The sequence below is a fragment of the Lithobates pipiens genome, unplaced genomic scaffold (genome assembly GCF_037356315.1).
Source record: "Lithobates pipiens isolate NorthernLeopardFrog02 unplaced genomic scaffold, aLitPip1_a1.2 Scaffold_18, whole genome shotgun sequence".
Classification (NCBI taxonomy): domain Eukaryota; kingdom Metazoa; phylum Chordata; class Amphibia; order Anura; family Ranidae; genus Lithobates; species Lithobates pipiens.
The window spans coordinates 13,508,569-13,527,782 of record NW_027507758.1 but is presented as its reverse complement, the minus strand read 5'-3'; the positions used below and the strand labels follow the sequence as shown (position 1 = coordinate 13,527,782).

General features: G+C 47.4%; 1 protein-coding gene across 1 annotated transcript in view; it reads right to left on the bottom strand.

The window, feature by feature from the left end:
• Window positions 1-19,214, bottom strand: part of DAAM2 (dishevelled associated activator of morphogenesis 2) — a gene marked incomplete in the record, with an annotated part of 380,667 nt that overhangs the window by 46,887 nt on the left and 314,566 nt on the right. The window contains 1 exon segment of the mRNA XM_077485388.1: window positions 12,641-12,725. Coding sequence (XP_077341514.1) covers window positions 12,641-12,725 — 85 coding nt within the window.

Sequence of the window (19,214 nt, the reverse complement as noted above, 5' to 3'; positions counted from 1 at the left end):
ACGAGGATCCCTTGGTACAACCTCCGCCAACCCAGACTCTTCTCTTTCCAGACGGAAGAATTCCTCCACTAGCTTTGACCTAGCCCCTGTACACACGGTCGGAGATTTCCACAACCAAATCCGTCGGATTTTGCCTGTCGGATTTTGTCCGAAACTGTTGCATACACACGGTCGGACAAAGTTGTCGAAAAATCCGATCTTTCAGAACGTGATGACGTAATTTCGTTACGATGGGACTACAATCAGGCTAGTAGCCAATAGCTTTGATGTAGGAATTTGATCTGAGCATGCGTGGCACTTGGTCCGATCAAAATTCTCTACACATGATCGGAGTATGTCCGATCGGCCCAGTTGGTTGGGAAATATTTCCAACATGTTGGAAAATTGGGTCGGACGGATATTCGGACGGAATCAGTCCGATGCATACCACACACAGTCGGATTATCCGACAACACGGTCCAATAGGACACATTCCGAAGGATTCTCCGACCGTGTGTACAAGGCTCTATTGTGCAAAGCCTCAGGGCACCGGCTATAAGGGTGACCAACCTTATCACATAGGTTACATTTAATGATGTTACAGTCCCTTGCCAGATGCCCCAGTTCCTGACACAAAGAGCACTTCTGTTCTGTTCTGGATATTTAGAGGAGAAATGTCCCTTGACTCTACATTTATGGCACACCTTAGGTTGACCAGGGTAGAAGACAGTAATCCTATCTCTACCAATAAAGGCAGAGGAGGGAAAATGCTGGACCACATTCCCACACGCACTTAACCTCATTGACACTGATCACCCACCCGTCCAGATTCCTCTTTCATCCAAAATCTTTTTTTAGGGGACCCAACGTTTCACCAAACCTCCTCAACCAGACCCATAAATCCTCAGGGGGTATAGACTCATTCCTTGTCAGGATAGTCACATTTTCTATCAAGACCTGTCGTGAGACAACTTTGGGGACAAGCCCCTTCCAGTCTTGATGGCCCCCATATACATGCTCAAGCCGCTCCCAAAACAGATCCAGAGATTCTGGATGCACAAATGACAAATCATATTCAAAGGAACCAGCCGGACTAATAAGAGCATAAATATCCTCCGCCTGAAATCCCATGGCTAGGATGTTATCCACAACTACCCTCCTGATAGGTGGAATACCTCCTCCTTCCCACCTGAGCTGTACCACATTCCTGCATTTAATGGAAGGTGGGTTAGGTGAAAGTTGCACAACTGGCTCCCTTCCACCAACATTGAGAGATATTTTCAGCAAGCACTCCATTATCATGATCCTCATCTGATGAGTCGGTGCCGCTCAAGGGACATTCCATTTCTGTTATGGTCTGCAGCAATCCACCATTTTCCTCAACCTCCTCCTGAGATGACCCAGGCTGCTGGGGAGGGAGGGGGGCAGATACTGAGTCAGATATGACAGATCCTGAGACAGGGGTAGTACTGGGGCCACCATGTGAAGTCTTAAACCCCATCCATACTGTCACTGTAGCTCTGGTATCCACCCTCTGGCTGCTACTGGCACAGGCACTTTCCTTCATCTGTTGGAATCTCTCCTCATTCTTACACTGTTCTCTGAACACACCGCTGCTCTCCTTCAGAGAGGAGACCAACTTCTGCTTTTTTCAATGCCACTTCCAGAGACTTTAGCTTGGAGATTTCCCTCTTACTGTTTCCAGACTTACTGTGCAGGGATTTCTTTTTCCTGAGATCCTCTTTCATGACAGCAAGTTTCTGTTCCTCTTTAGCAATGCGGCAAAGTCTGTTCACCACTCTATCCTGGAAGACTGGTAAGGACTCCTCTTGCATAGGGACAGGCCCAGGATCCATTGCAGCTTGAGCACATGGAGTAGGCCTCAGTGCCTCTGGGGAGCCTCCACCTTCGTCTTCCCCAACATGGTCCATGCTTGCCCGGGAAAATCCTGCATGAGAGGCCCCAGGCTTGCTGCTTCTCTCAGCTGAGATCACAGCAGAGTGAGCCAACAGCACCCTGCAGAACAGCACCACCTGGAGAAGCTCCTCTGGTGCAGAGACTGTTGTGATCAGGCCAGTGTCCTCTGACAGTGCTATGGTATACAGTGGTGTGAAAAAGTGTTTGCCCCCTTCCTCATTTCCTGTTCCTTTGCATGTTTGTCACACTTAAGTGTTTCAGAACATCAAACCAATTTAAACAATAGTCAAGGACAACACAAGTAAACACAAAATGCAATTTGTAAATGAAGGTGTTTATTATTAAAGGTGAAAAAAAATCCAAACCATCATGGCCCTGTGTGAAAAAGTGATTGCCCCCCTTGTTAAAACATACTATAACTGTGGTTGTCCACACCTGAGTTCAATTTCTCTAGCCACACCCAGGCCTGATTATTGCCACACCTGTTCACAATCAAGGCATCACTTAAATAGGAGCTGCTTGACACAGTAAGGTCCACCAGAAGATCCTTAAAAGCTACACATCATGCCGAGACCCAAAGAAATTCAGGAACAATTGAGAAAGAAAGTAATTGAGATCTATCAGTCTGGAAAGGGTTATAAAGCCATTTCCAAAGCTTTGGGAATCCAGCGAACCACAGTGAGAGCCATTATCCACAAATGGCGAAGACATGGAACAGTGGTGAACCTTCCCAGGAGTGGCCGGCCGCCCAAAATTACCCCAAGAGCGCAGCGACGACTCATCCAAGAGGTCACAAAAGACCCCACAACAACGTCCAAGGAACTGCAGGCCTCACTTGCCTCAGTTAAGGTCAGCGTTCATGCCTCCACCATCAGGAAAAGACTGGGCAAAAATGGCCTGCATGGCAGAGTTCCAAGGAGAAAACCACTGCTGAGCAAAAAGAACATCAAAGCTCGTCTCAATTTCTCCACAACACATCTTGATGATCCCCAAGACTTTTGGGACAAAATTCTGTGGACCGATGAGACAAAAGTGGAACTCTTTGGCAGGGGCGTACCAACGATGGGGCGGGGGGTGCGGTCCGCTCCGGGTGCCACACATTGGGAGGGTGTCAGTGGCATATCTAATGGGGGTGCAGTCCACACCCGGGTCGGGTGACACCACTTACAGAGGGTGGGGAGAGCCCTGGCAGCTCTCTATGGCCGTTTTTTTCCCAGCCAGATCACCCCCGTGCTGTGGCAGCAATGGTTTGGTCTTTGCTTTCCTCCTTGCTCCTCCCACCACTGCTGAGCTGCTGAGTCAAGCCTGTTGTTACTATTCTCCGCCCGAGCGGCACAGCTGCTACCGCACACTGTGTTTTCCAGACCTTGCTAGCTGCTGCCCTGATCATGTACTTGAGGCTGAGCCAGCTGCCCTCCCTGCCAGTTTCCTCCAAGGTGAGCTTGTGATAAGGGGGTTGGCATGGTGGTCGCTGCCCTCAGCTGGTGTGCTGTGAGAAGAGGGTGGGGTGTTTGTTTCTACCTCCCTGACCTGGTCTAATAAGGGGGAAGGGGGGAGGCTGCTGTGTCCACCACTGACTAATGTGCTAACTCACTGCTTTTAGTTTAAAGGGTGATTCAGTGATTGGAGTGCAATCATTTTCAATAAAATTTTACCTGAGTGTCATTTTTTGATTGGACTTTACTTGCATGCAGTTCTATATTTGCTTGTTGTTTTTCCAATGCGGCTTTAGAAATGCCTTCTGGATTCCTGTGCAACTCCATGCGGTGCAATTTGCAACTCATTCATTTAACTGGGATGAAATCACATTGAATCGCACAAAAATGTAATGCACACACTACTTTTTCAAAAGCGTACTGCACCAAATTGCATGATACTATGGTACCATGAAATCTGGAGCAGGCAAAAGCACTGCCATTGTGATCTATGTTAAAGGTGTCCTTAGAAAAATATATATACACCTGCAGGAGATCACGTACCCAGTGCGTTTTGAACGCAGTGTGGGAAACGCATACAGAACATGGATTTCCTGCACCACCTTCTGGTATAATCGAGCTCTTAAAGTGGTACTAAAGGTTTGTTGCACAGAGTGACCCTGAACCTCGTCTTCTGGGGTCCCTCAGTGGCTCTCGTGGCTCCTCCCCGAATTAGATAACGCCCTAGGAGAAGCGCTCTCACGTGGGGGTTATATTACTGACTCACTCCTGATTCATTCATTTGGCGTCCACATACGCCAAGTTTATGACTTGTCCCCCCTCCCCAGCACCCACGTCATTGGATTTGATTGACAGCAGCGGTAGACAATGGCTGTGCTGCTATCAATCTATCCAATCAAAGCCGGACTCCGTGGAGAGGAGGACAGCGCGTCCCCACCGAGGAGATGAAGGGGCTCAGGTAAGTAAAAGGGGGATTGGGGGGCCGGTGACTGCCAGGTGTTTTTTTTTTTTTTCACCTTAATGCATAGGATGCGTTAAGGGGGGAAAACCGCAAAGGTTTAAAACCGCTTTAAATATTTCAAATCAGATATCACTCACAAATTTTAACAGTATTTATTTTAGTAGTTCCAATGCTCCCATAATTTTATTTTATTTCTGTTCTACAGATGCATAATAGGCTGTAAATGTAATTTTTTATTTTTTTTGCAGCAAGGCAGAGCAGGAGTAAAATAAGCCCATTTGTTAATAACCCCAAGCAATGATGTCAGTGGATGTTATAATTACCCCCACAGCATTGGTGTAAATGGGGGCTATGCAATGTAAAACCCCTTTCGCACTGAAAGAGCCACTTCTGCGTCTCCAATGTGAAAGTCCCGAGGGCTTTCACACTGGAACGGTGCGCTGGCAGGGCAGTCCTGCTAGCAGCATCTTTGGAGTGATGTATACACCACTCCTGCCCATTGAAATCAATAGGGCAGCGCGGCTATACCGCCAGCATAGCGCTGCTGCAGCAGCGTTTTGCAGTGGTTTTAACCCTTTCTCGGCTGCTAGTGGGGGGTAAAAGCACCCCGCTAGTGGCCGAAAAGCGGCATTTTACTGCCAACGCATCCTCCGCCCCAGTGTGAAAGGGGCCTAAAGGGGTCCAAAGGTGTGGGGGCTGTGTAATGTGAAGGGGTCCAGAGGTACGGGCTATGTAATCTATGGATGCAGTGCTGTAGATTTCTTAGGTTGCATATTTTTTTCGGCATTTTCTGAAAATGCACCAAAAGTCTGCATCTTTGGCGCATTTTCAGAAAACAGGAAAATATATATTTTTTGGGTGGTGACACCATGTTTTACTGCACCAGGTGACACCAGCCCTAGTAACGCCACTGGCAGCAGCACAGGCTACAGAGCATGGAGGCGCTACACATGACGTAATTTTATGTCAATGTGCGGTGTGCCGACTGCCCATCTGGGGGAGGGGGGGTGCCAGATATAGGATCCGCCCCGGGTGCCAAATAGTCTAGGTACGCCCCTGCTCTTTGGAAGGTGTGTGTCCAAGTATATCTGGCGTAGAAGGAACACTGCATTTCAGAAAAAGAACATTATACCAACAGTAAAATATGGTGGTGGTAGTGTGATGGTCTGGGGCTGTTTTGCTGCTTCAGGACCTGGAAGACTTGCCGTGATAAAAGGAACTATGAATTCTGCTGTCTACCAAGAGATCCTGAAGGAGAATGTCCGACCATCTGTTCGTGTACTCAAGCTGAAACGAACTTGGGTTCTGCAGCAGGACAATGATCCTAAACACACCAGCAAGTCCACCACCGAATGGCTGAAGAAAAACAAAATGAAGACTTTGGAGTGGCCTAGCCAAAGTCCTGACCTGAATCCTATTGAGATGTTGTGGTATGACCTTAAAAAGGCCGTTCATGCTCGAAAACCCTCTAATGTAACTGAATTAGGACAATTCTGCAAAGATGAGTGGGCCAAAATTCCTCCAGGACGCTGTAAAAGCCTCATTGCACGTTATCGCAAACGCTTGGTTGCAGTTGTTGCTGCTAAGGGTGGCCCAACCAGTTATTAGGTTTAGGGGGCAATCACTTTTTAGCCGCGTACACACGGGCGGACTGTCTGGCCTACTTAGTCCGCCGAAACACATTTCAGCGGACAGTCCGCTCGTGTGTGGGCTTCAGCGGACTTTTTCAGCGTGCAGTCTGGCGGACTAAAGCCCCGTACACACGAGAGAACTTATGTCCGACAAACTTCCGAAGGAGTTCTGCCGGAGTTCTGACGAACTTTTCGGCTGAGCGGACTTGGCCACACACAATCACACTAAACTCCGACGGATTCGAACGTGATGACGTACGACTGGACTCGAATAAGGAAGTTCATAGCCAGTAGCCAATAGCTGCCCTAGCGTCGGTTTTAGTCCGTCGGAATAGCATACACACGAGCGAATTTTTTGGAGGGACCGGGTCCGGCGGAGTTCCGTCGGAAAAATTTGAAGCATGTTCCATATTCTAAAGTCCGTCAGACTTTGGCGAATCAAAAGTCCGTTGCAGCCCACACACGATCGAATAGTCTGACGGAATGATTCCGTCGGACTTTGGATGTTCAAAAGTCCGCTCGTGTGTACGCGGCATAAGTATTTTGGAATTTCCGTAATACTGTCCGTCGGACTCGCATTTCGGCGGACAATCCGCCCGTGTGTGTGCCAGTCCGCCGTACTTTTGAAATGAGCGGACTTTTCCCGCCTGGAGAAAAGTCTGCTCATTTCGAGCGGGTATCCAGGTAGGCGGGGCCCGCGAAGGAGGCGTCGCTGGCCCAGCCGCCTGATATGGACTTAAAGGGGAACCCCAACGCCGAAAAAAATCGGCGTGGGGGTCCCCCCCAAGTCCACAACAGACCCTTGTCCGAGCACGCTACCCGGCCGGCCAGGAAAGGGGGGGAGCGAGCGCCCCCCCTCCTGAGCCGTACCAGGCCGCGTGCCCTCAACATGGGGGGGTGCCTTGGGGAAGGGGGGGCAGCGCGGCCCCCCCACCCCAAAGCACCTTGTCCCCATGTTGATGAGGACAAGGGCCTCTTCCCGACAACCCTGGCCGTTGGTTGTCGGGGTCTGCGGGCGGGGGGCTTATCGGAATCCGGGAGCCCCCTTTAATAAGGGGGCCCCCGGATACCGGCCCCCCACCCTATGTGAATGAGTATGGGGTACAATGTACCCCTACCCATTCACCTGTAAAATAAAAGTACAAAAAAAAACACAACACACGAGATAAAATACTTTATTGCACAGCTCCGGGGGTCTTCCGTCTTCGGGGGTCTTCTCGCCGGACTCCTCCGCTATCTTCTTGTAGCTCTTTTGCTAGCGGAGGAGTCCGGCTTTCTTCCTCGCCGCCGGCCTCTTCTCCGGACTTCGGGGGTCTTGTCCCCCTCTTCGGTTCTTCTGCCGGGCCACCGCGCCTTCTTATAGCTCTTTTACAGGTGGTGGCCCGGTCTTGTCGCCGCCGCCTTCCGTTCTTCTTCTTCTTCTCCAGGAGATGTTGCCTCGACGATCTCTCCGGCCGGAATGCCAGGGACGCACTGCGCGGCCACTTATATAGGGACAATGGGGCGGTGTCACATGGCTTTATGTCACATGGGTTGGTGTCACATGGTGACCCCGCCCCCTTACGATGTCATAGTCCCCATGTGACATCAAGCCATGTGACACCGCCCCATTGTCCCTATATAAGTGGCCGCGCAGTGCGTCCCTGGCATTCCGGCCGGAGAGATCGTCGAGGCAACATCTCCTGGAGAAGAAGAAGAAGAAGAACGGAAGGCGGCGGCGACGGCGGCGACAGAAGACCGGGCCACCGCCTGTAAAAGAGCTATAAGAAGGCGCGGTGGCCCGCCAGAAGAACCGAAGAGGGGGACAAGACCCCCGAAGTCGGGAGAAGAGGCCGGCGGCGAGGAAGAAAGCCGGACTCCTCCGCTAGCAAAAGAGCTACAAGAAGATAGCGGAGGAGTCCGGCGAGAAGACCCCCGAAGACTGAAGACCCCCGGAGCTGTGCAATAAAGTATTTTATCTCGTGTGTTGTGTTTTTTTTTACTTTTATTTTACAGGTGAATGGGTAGGGGTACATTGTACCCCATACTCATTCACATAGGGTGGGGGGCCGGTATCCGGGGGCCCCCTTATTAAAGGGGGCTCCCGGATTCCGATAAGCCCCCTGCCCGCAGACCCCGACAACCAACGGCCAGGGTTGTCGGGAAGAGGCCCTTGTCCTCATCAACATGGGGACAAGGTGCTTTGGGGTGGGGGGGGGGCGCGCGGCCCCCCCTTCCCCAAGGCACCCCCCCATGTTGAGGGCACGCGACCTGGTACGGCTCAGGAGGGGGGGCGCTCGCTCGCCCCCCTTTCCTGGCCGGCCGGGTAGCGTGCTCGGACAAGGGTCTGTTGTGGACTTGGGGGGGACCCCCACGCCAATTTTTTTCGGCGTTGGGGTTCCCCTTTAAGTCCATACCAGGCGGCGGGGCCAGCGACGTCTCCTTCGTGGGCCCCGCCTACCTGGAGACGCGCTCGAAATGAGCGGACTTTCCTCCGCGTGTGTGGGTGAGTCCGTTCATTTCAAAAGTAGGGCGGATAGTATGGCGGACTTAGTACGCCGTATTAGTCCGCTCAAAAAGTGGTGTGTGTGGTCAAGTCCGTTCATTCGAAAGTATGACGGACTGTCCGTCGGATTGTCTGACGGACTAAGTTGGCCAGACAGTCTGCCCCGTGTGTACGCGGCTTTTCACACAGGGCCATGATGGTTTGGATTTTTTTTCACCTTTAATAATAAACACCTTCATTTACAAATTGCATTTTGTGTTTACTTGTGTTGTCCTTGACTATTGTTTAAATTGGTTTGATGTTCCGAAAAACACTTAAGTGTGACAAACATGCAAAGGAACAGGAAATGAGGAAGGGGGCAAACACTTTTTCACACCACTGTATGTCAGAGCTATATACATTTATAATAAAAAGAGTGTGTGACTGTGGGGGGGCATTAGAGTGTAAGCTCCTCTGGGTCGGTGTTCCGTGAAAAGCACTGCAAACAACAGTAAAACAATACATTTTTAGGTGAAACTCTTCTCTTTGATTCATTGGGACATCCAGATCTTGGTGACATTCGCCCTATTTGTAACACGGCCAAAGTTACGTTCGCTGTCGATGACTCTCCAAAAGGAAATTCTCCGCATATGATCCCACCCCAGTCTCCGCTGCAAACTGGCCGCAATGCAAGTGCGCCTAAACTCCTCGCAATGTAAATTCTTCTATGAACAAATCTTGAGAAAGCGAATGAACGGCGAATACTGGCGTCAAGATCTGCTTTTTTTTTTTTTTTTTTACAACTCTGCCTCTACAAGCCAAGGATGTATAATTTCATAGCGATCTCCATGGCCAATATTTTCTATAGAAATGATAAAAAAAAAAAAAAAAAAGCGTATATTTCTGCCGCTGCCAAACCAGAAGCTGCGAGACAGCAGACAGTCTGTGAGTCTCACTTAGAGCTCATTAGTGTAGGACAGGCTCTGGGCCCGGGACCCCGTCTGAAGGGCTGCAGACCACAAAGAACGTATTGTGTGTAAAACAACACCGACTTAGTCAATAAAAACTCCCAATTTTCATAGAGGAGCTACTGAATCCTGCGGATAACACATTGCGCGCTTCTCGTTTTTTTTTTTTTCCATAGCTGAATGCGCTTTACAAAGTAAGAAAAGCTTTTAATGTCCACAAAGAAGATATCTGCTTCTTCAAGCTTGGCAGTTCAAGTGACCCCATGAGGGTGGAAGTATGGGAGCCGACACCGTTGACTTGTTTTGAAAGCTTAACGTTTGGCGCGAAAACACAAAGATCGCGGATTGGGAAGGAGGTGCGCGCTACCAGAAAGGAATGCGTTTTGTTTTGCCGCGCTTCTGTAATTCTTAATTTTGGCTTTAGGTGAGCTCATGGGGTCTGTTTATAAAATGATTCTTGAGGCATTTGCACAGCTGTCCTGAATAATCATCATGATCCGTCTAATATGTTTATCAACTAAAAAAAAATTCAGCTCCATCTAGTGGCCCTAATGCGGTATTTCTTTGATTAAGTCAACTTAATCTAGTGGTAATAATGCAGCGTTTCCCCAATGGAGGTATTTCAGGAAAATTCTACATTATAGACACTAGATGGAGCTACCCCTTAGTGCCCTATAGGGCCAGATCCCGTTGTGTGGGTGAGCATTCTTATCAGCTCCCTCGTTGTAAACTCCATCTAGTGGCAGTAGTGCAGTATTTCCCCATGGAGGTACTTCAAGAAAATTCCACATTATAGCCACTAGATGGCGCTGCCTTATAGGGCCAGACTGTCAGGGCTGGGCTCAGTCCTTCCTTCTCTGAGCTGGCCGCTCTAATTGCCAGCTCCTATCTCTCCACAGTTACTCAGCTGTTGATGATATCCTGCTCGTCAGTCCTGCCTACTTAAGCTGTCCAGTCAATCTCTGCCTTCGCCTTGGTCAACATCACAGAGACTATCCCCTGCATGCCTGTTAAAAGACTTGCTTGGCTGACATCCCTTCTGGCTTCAGATCCTGCTTGCCGTTTTACTACGCTCATCTCCGGCTCCCTGATGTTTGGCTTTTCTGACTTTCCGTTCCTGTTCCTGAACTCTGGCTACGTTTTGACTAAGTTTGTTCTTTTTACTTTTATTATTAAACAAGTGTGATTTAACTGTACTTCTGTCTCCGTCCGATTTCAGGGTTTCTGACACAGATACTGCTGTTTGGGTGACCAGTCTTATCATCTCCTTCTTTGTAAGCTCCATCTAGTGGCCATAATGTGGTATTTCCTTGGCTGAGGTATTTCAGTAGAATTCTGCATTGTTCACCACTAGATGGAGCTGTCCCATAGGGACCCATAGGGCTAGTCTTATCTCTCTCTCTCTCTTTATTAGCTCCATCTAGTGGCCATAATGCGGTATTTCTCTGATTGAGGTATTACAGGAAAATTCCACATTATCGCCACTAGATGGAGCTGCCCCATGGGGCCAGATCCTGCGGTTTGAATGACCATTCTTATCATCTCCCTCTTTGTAAACTTAATCTAGTGGTACTAATGCAGTGTTTCACGATGGAGGTATTTCAGGAAAATTCTAACATTATAGCCACTAGATGGAGCTACCCCTTAGTGCCCTATAGGGCCAGATTCTGTGTGGGTGACCATTCTTATCAGCTCCCTCTTTGTAAACTCCACTTAGTGGCAGTACTGCAGTATTTCCCCATGGAGGTACTTCAGGAAAATTCCACATTATAGCCACTAGATCAGGGGTCTCAAACTGGTGGCCCGCCAGCTGTTGCGGAACTACAAGTCCCATCATGCCTTTTTGAGTAATGCCTGTAACTGTCAGCCTTGCAATTCCTCATGGGACTGTTGGGGAAGTTTGCTTCTGGTGAATCCAGAAAGGTGGCGTGGGCCCCTTTTGAGGGCTTGGGCTGCTACCTCTGGGTACATCCTCAAGGTCGTTTACAGATAAACTTGTGAAGATAGGCAAAAGGAGCACCCAGTATCCAATCAGAATTAAATAAAAGGTGAATGGTCGTTTTTTTTTTTTTTCAATTAGTAGAGCATGATAAAAACGAACGCGTTTCAGGGGGGACAAAGACTCCTCCTTCTTCAGAGCTGCTGTTCAATGCTATGATGGATGGAGATGTGCCCAAGATGTTGTGTCTGTGATGCTGGGATTGGGACGATTGTGGTATTCTCAGGTGGTGCAGCATGGAGAGAGGTAGTTGGCGCCACTGGAGTTTGACTAAAATACAGTGGAACCTTGGATTACGAGCATAATCCATTCCAGGAGAATGCTTGTATTTCAAAGGACTCGCATATCAAACAGTTTCCCTATAAAAGTCTAGTCAATGGAAAAAAAGATAATCCGTTCCGCATTGCATGCAATACCGCATGTGGCCAGAGGTGGGGGGGGGGGCGCTGCAGATCCGTGAAAAAGGCTCAGAAACACTCAGGAACAGAGTATTTCCGAGTATTTATGAATGATTCCAAGTATTTCTGCTCAGAACGGCTCCAAACCATTCCGAGTGTCACCAGCGCCCCCTCCCGCACCTCTGGCCAAATGTGGTACTGCACACCCCATTAGCTTGAATTCTGCTCGTTTTGTGAGACAACCCTCGCAAACCGAGTCAGAATAAAAAAATAATAATAATGTTGCCGTCTTTCAAAATGCCCGTTAACCGTGTTACTCGTAAAAACCAAGGTTCCACTGTAATATAATTCAAACTCCATTGACGCCAACAACCTCTCTCCATTGCACACCACCGGAGAATACCGCAATCGTCACGATCCCAGCGTCACAGACACACCATCTTGGGCACATCTCCATCCATCATAACATAGAGCAGCAGCCCTGAAGAAGGGGGAGTCTTTGTCCCCCCCCCCCCCCAGAAACGCGTTGGTTTTTATCATGCTCTACTATGTCCAATAAAAATGACCATTTACCTTTTATGTACTTCTGATTGGATACTGGGTGCTCCTTTTACCTATCCTCACAAACTCAAAAAGAAACCACCAGAACACGTCACCTCACCACAGCACAAGATTGGGGCTTACATCTCCTTTAACTGGGAAAGCACTGATATTTCAGGTCATGCTTGACTAGAGAAGATGAATCTTGAATGAATGAAAAGAAGAAGCCTTTACACTACCTAGTTGTGTTGGTAAAATAGTTGGTTGACACATTGTTACAAACAATATTAATAGAGAAGTGATTTTTCCTCCGCTGTGCTGACCCAGCTCCAACACTACAGACGTACCTGCTCCAACATGTCCTTCGGGAGGTCCTCCTGCTCATCCATCTCCATAATGGCCTTCTTGATCTCCTCATTGGAAAGTTTGAGCCTACAAACAAACAGACAAAAAAAAAAAAACACAACTGTTACTAACTACAGACACCAAGTTTGTGAGGGTTATTGAGTGTTAACAAGAAGTCATCAGAAGTTGTCCACTGGTCTGGAGGGGGAATTCTGGAGGTCTGCAATAGCAGATACATTGCTCCTCATTTAGACGTTGCCACCTGGATTCTGATATACTGTATACATACTGTACTGGAATCCGAATTTCAAACATATCTGTAGGCTTAATGCCACGTACACGCGACCGGACTTTTCGGCAGACTAGGTCCAACGGTCTTCCTGATGGACTTTCAGCGGAGGTCTGATGAACTTTCCGAACGAGCTGACTTGCGTACACTAGACTAGTCTGACGGACTTCCCGATGGACTTTCAAAATGAGCGGACTTGTCCGCCCATGCATTTTGAACGTGACTCCAGGACTAGAAAGGGAAGTCAATCTCACAGCTTTCATCGGTACCCCCCCCCCCCCCAAATCCATACCAGACCCATATCCGAGCATGCAGCCTGGCCGGTCAGGAAAGGGGGTGAAGACGAGCGAGAGCCCCCCCCCCCCGAACCATACCAGGTCATGCCCTCAACGTGGGGGGTTTGGTGCTTTGGAGAATGTTGAGGGCATGCATACTGGTATGGTTCAGGGGGCGGGGCGCTCGCTCATCCCCACCCCCTTTCCTGACTGGCTGGGCTGCGTGCTCGGATAAGGGTCTGGTATGGATTTTGGGGGGACCTAATGGCCTTTTTTCGGCATAGGGGGTTCCCCTTAAAATCCATACCAGACCTAAGGGCCTGGTGTACAGTACCCTGTAGCAGAGAACCAGCACGATAGGATCGCACTGGAAACATTCTCGCGGGCAGGTGCTGTAGCTGCCCTTGCGTCGTATTTGGTCCGCCGGACCAGCATACAGATGAACGGGCTTCCCGATAGGAACTTGGTCCGGCGGACCAAGATTTAAAACATGTTCTATTTCTAGGTCCGTTTGACTTTTTGGAAGTCCTTACATCACCAATGTAAGGAACATTCCTCCCCACTCCCCATGAGGATAACTCAACACATTTCCCAGATTTAAAGCTCCGCTTAATTAAGAGATATAGGAGGTATACACTTTTTTAAGACTTATGACTTATGCCGCGTGGTGGGAGTGGGAAGAATGTTCCTTACATTGGTGATCAGTGAGAAGAATGTCCCTTACATTGGTGATCAGTGAGAAGAATGTTCCTTACATTGGTGATCAGTGAGAAGAATGTTCCTTACATTGGTGATCAGTGAGGAGAATGTCCCTTACATTGGTGATCAGTGAGAAGAATGTTCCTTACATTGGTGATCAGTGGGAAGAATGTTCCTTACATTGGTGATCAGTGAGAAGAATGTTCCTTACATTGGTGATCAGTGAGAAGAATGTTCCTTACATTGGTGATCAGTGAGAAGAATGTTCCTTACATTGGGGATCAGTGGGAAGAATGTTCCTTACATTGGTGATCAGTGGGAAGAATGTTCCTTACATTGGTGATCAGTGAGAAGAATGTTCCTTACATTGGTGATCAGTGAGAAGAATGTTCCTTACATTGGTGATCAGTGGGAAGAATGTTCCTTACATTGGTGATCAGTGAGAAGAATGTTCCTTACATTGGTGATCAGTGGGAAGAATGTTCCTTACATAGGTCATCAGTGAGAAGAATGTTCCTTACATTGGTGATCAGTGGGAAGAATGTTCCTTACATTGGTGATCAGTGAGAAGAATGTTCCTTACATTGGTGATCAGTGAGAAGAATGTTTCTTACATTGGTGATCAGTGGGAAGAATGTTCCTTACATTGGTGATCAGTGAGAAGAATGTTCCTTACATTGGTGATCAGTGAGAAGAATGTTTCTTACATTGGTGATCAGTGAGAAGAATGCTCCTTACATTGGTGATCAGTGAGAAGAATGTTCCTTACATTGGTGATCAGTGGGAAGAATGTTCCTTACATTGGTGATCAGTGAGAAGAATGTTCCTTACATTGGTGATCAGAGAGAAGAATGTTCCTTACATTGGTGATCAGTGGGAAGAATGTTCCTTACATTGGTGATCAGTGGGAAGAATGTTCCTTACATTGGTGATCAGTGAGAAGAATGTTTCTTACATTGGTGATCAGTGGGAAGAATGTTCCTTACATTGGTGATCAGTGGGAAGAATGTTCCTTACATTGGTGATCAGTGAGAAGAATGTTCCTTACATTGGTGATCAGAGAGAAGAATGTTCCTTACATTGGTGATCAGTGAGAAGAATGTTCCTTACATTGGTGATCAGTGAGAAGAATGTTCCTTACATTGGTGATCAGTGAGAAGAATGTTTCTTACATTGGTGATCAGTGAGAAGAATGTTCCTTACATTGGTGATCAGTGGGAGGAATGTTCCTTACATTGGTGATCAGTGAGAAGAATGTTCCTAAAGCCCCGTACACACGAGAGGACTTATGTCCGACAGACTTCCAAAGGAGTTCCGCCGGAGTTCTGACAGACTTTTCGGCCGAACGGACTTGGCCACACACGATCACACTAAACTCCGACGGATTCGAACGTGATGACGTACGACCCGACTCGAATAAGGAAGTTCATAGCCAGTAGCCAATAGCTGCCCTAGCGTCGGTTTTAGTCCGTCGGAGTAGCATACACACGAGCGGATTTTTCGAAGGGGACCGGGTCCGGCGGAGTTCCGTCGGGAAAATTTGAAGCATGCTTCATTTCTAAAGTCCGTCAGACTTTTGCGAAGCTAAAGTCCGTTGCAGCCCACACACGATCGGATAGTCTGACGGACTCGGTCTGACGGACTTTGGATGTTGAAAAGTCCGCTCGTGTGTACGGGGCTTTACATTGGTGATCAGTGGGAAGAATGTTCCTTACATTGGTGATCAGTGAGAAGAATGTTCCTTACATTGGTGATCAGTGGGAAGAATGTTCCTTACATTGGTGATCAGTGAGAAGAATGTTCCTTACATTGGTGATCAGTGGGAAGAATGTTCCTTACATTGGTGATCAGTGAGAAGAATGTTCCTTACATTGGTGATCAGTGGGAAGAATGTTCCTTACATTGGTGATCAGTGGGAAGAATGTTCCTTACATTGGTGATCAGTGAGAAGAATGTTCCTTACATTGGTGATCAGTGGGAAGAATGTTCCTTACATTGGTGATCAGTGAGAAGAATGTCCCTTACATTGGTGATCAGTGGGAAGAATGTTCCTTACATTGGTGATCAGTGAGAAGAATGTTCCTTACATTGGAGATCAGTGAGAAGAATGTTCCTTACATTGGTGATCAGTGGGAAGAATGTTCCTTACATTGGTGATCAGTGAGAAGAATGTTCCTTACATTGGTGATCAGTGAGAAGAATGTTCCTTACATTGGTGATCAGTGAGAAGAATGTTCCTTACATTGGTGATCAGTGGGAAGAATGTTCCTTACATTGGTGATCAGTGAGAAGAATGTTCCTTACATTGGTGATCAGTGGGAAGAATGTTCCTTACATTGGTGATCAGTGAGAAGAATGCTCCTTACATTGATAGTCAGAATGTCACCCTTACAGATGGCTTAAAAGATTACAGGTGACATGCCACCGGCTCTGCCAAGTGAGGTGGGACCCAGAACCATGCAGACACCATCGGTTGGAAGGTCAATCAGTCACAACTCAAGGAATCCTTAGCAACCTCTGGAAAAGCGCTGGTTGAGAATGACTGATGATCTGCTATATCTACTTGCATCCTTGGTACCTAAAAGTCCTACATAATATAGAAGGTTCTTTAAAAGAAATCAGCTTTCTAAGCTGCAGACTTTACAGACATCAAACGTTCACCAGGTAGCCTTCACAGTTATAAATAATTAAGACCGTGAATTTAAATAAGTCTCGGTTTTCCAATACTGGATTTCTATTAATAAATTCATGTGCCGGAGCCAGGCCAATATTAGCTGCTTTTTCTTGGCAAGCAGAATGGATGAAGGTGTTACAGAGCAAAGGAATTCATAATCTGCCAACGCTGACTAGGAGAAATTGCAGCTGAACTAAACTTAGAAAGTTCACTCCATTTGTATTAACCTGAATTTTGGATCATTTCTTTTAGAAGCCATCAAGCTTTGCAGACCGCTGTTTGAGGTGAATTGTGGTCTCATGTCATCATAGTGGTCTCTTGTGTGGGCTCTCCCTCCGATTCAGTGTGAAGAAGCAAGGATGCAGGAGGTATAGAGAGAAAGAGTGGGGCTGGGACCCGGGAACACCGGTTCTACCTTTTTTCAGCTGAGATTTAGAGATAAGCTTTGGTCTGAACCCATTAAACGCTGTCACCCACCACTCAACTCAGGCCAGGGAATTCCCCACCCTGTAGCTACAGATATACAAAGGGGTCGGAGATTCTTGTGACACCATCGATCTAATATGGCCATGCTGGAATCAGAAAGTAGCACTTGGGGACACAGAAGCATGCTTAAGTATGGAGTCATAGGGTGGTACTTGGGGATACTGAGACGTGCTGGAGGCACACTTGGAGACATCATAGTACATAAAAGGACACAGATGTTTACAGAGATGTGCTACACTGAGGGGACACAATGATTGGAACTATGGAACATGGGAGACAGAAGAAGACAGAAATTCAGGGTACTTGAAGACACTGGAGACGTGGAGGAGACAGAAACTCAAGGATCTGGAAGACACTGGTGGCAAGAAGGAGACAAAATCTCTGGAGGCCTGGAGAAGAAAATCGGGGTACTTGAAGACACTGGAGACATGGAGGAGACAGAAACTCAAGGTTCTGGTAAATACTGGTGGCAAGGAGGAGACAAAATCTCTGGAGGCATGGAGAAGAAAATCAGGGTACTTGGAGACATGGAGGAGACAGAAACTCAAGGTTCTGGTAAACATTGGTAGCAAGGAGGAGACAAAATCTCTGGAGGCATGGAGAAGAAAATTGGGGTACTTGAAGACACTGGAGACGTGGAGGAGACAGAAACTCAAGGTTCTGGAAGACACCGGTGGCAAGGAGGAGACAAAATCTCTGGAGGCATGGAGAAGAAAATCAGGGTACTTGAAGACACTGGAGACACAAACTCAAGGTTTACCATTACATGGGGTTTCAAAGCTGTCTTCTTGCATCTGGTACTTGTTACTGCTATGGGTCACTGGTGCCGCCATCTTGGACATGAGAACTGGCTGTGGCTTCCTGAGGAATCACAGCCAACTCCCCAATGCACTTGCCCGAGCTCTCGCAGCGCTCTGTGACTGGTCCTGCAGCCTCTTGATACAGTGGAAGGGGAGGGGGTGGGATAAGGGGTGTTTCCCTTGCTTAGCCTAAGATTGCAGAAGTGGGAAGCATTTTTCCTGCACTGAACTTTACTGGAACCCTATAAAAAACGCACAGGAATGCACCTAAACGCACTGGAAAACACATGTCCTTAGTTAAGGCAAAAAAAAAAAAAAAAAAAAAAAAAAAAGGGGGGGGGGGGGGGAGGGTCAATGCACTGGGCTGCATTAAAAACGCACCAAAAATACATCAAAAACGCACTGAGCTGCATCAAAAATGCACTAAAAATAAGTTCAAGCAGAGTGCCTCCTTAGGACCAGTTCACACTACACGCACACCAGTGTATTTTTTTTCTGCATCAAAAACGCATAGAAAGTAGGTTATATGATTACCAATGGCATAGTTCACACCAGTGCTTCCAGCTCCAGAAAAAAAAGTGGAAAAAGCTGCATTTTTCCTGCACTGGACTGTACTGGAAAGCATAAAAAATGCACAGAATGCACTGGAATGCACCTAAACGCACTGGAAAACACATATCCTTATTTAAGGTTAAAAAAAAAGGGGGGGGGGGGGAATGCACTGAAATGCATCAAAAATGCACAAAAAATGCACTGGACTGCATCAAAAATGCATAAAAAATGCACCAAAAATGCACTGAACTGCATCAAAAATGCACTGAACTGCATCAAAAACGCACCAAAAATGCACTGAACTGCATCAAAAATGCACCAAAAATGCACTGAACTGTATCAAAAATGCACCAAAAATGCACTGAACTGTATCAAAAATGCACCAAAAATGCACTGAACTGTATCAAAAATGCACCAGAAATGCTCTGCACTGCATCAAAAACGCACCAAAAATGCACTGAACTGCATCAAAAATGCACCAAAAATGCACTGAACTGTATCAAAAATGCACCAGAAATGCTCTGCGCTGCATCAAAAATGCACCAGAAATGCTCTGAACTGCATCAAAAATGCACCAAAAATGCACTGAACTGCATCAAAAACGCACCAAAAATGCACTGAACTGTATCAAAAATGCACCAGAAATGCTCTGCACTGCATCAAAAACGCACCAAAAATGCACTGAATTGCATCAAAAACACACCAGAAATGCACCAAAAATGCACAGAATTGCATCGAAAATGCACCAAAGATGCACTGAACTGCATCAAAAACACACAGAAAATGCACTGGGCTGCATGA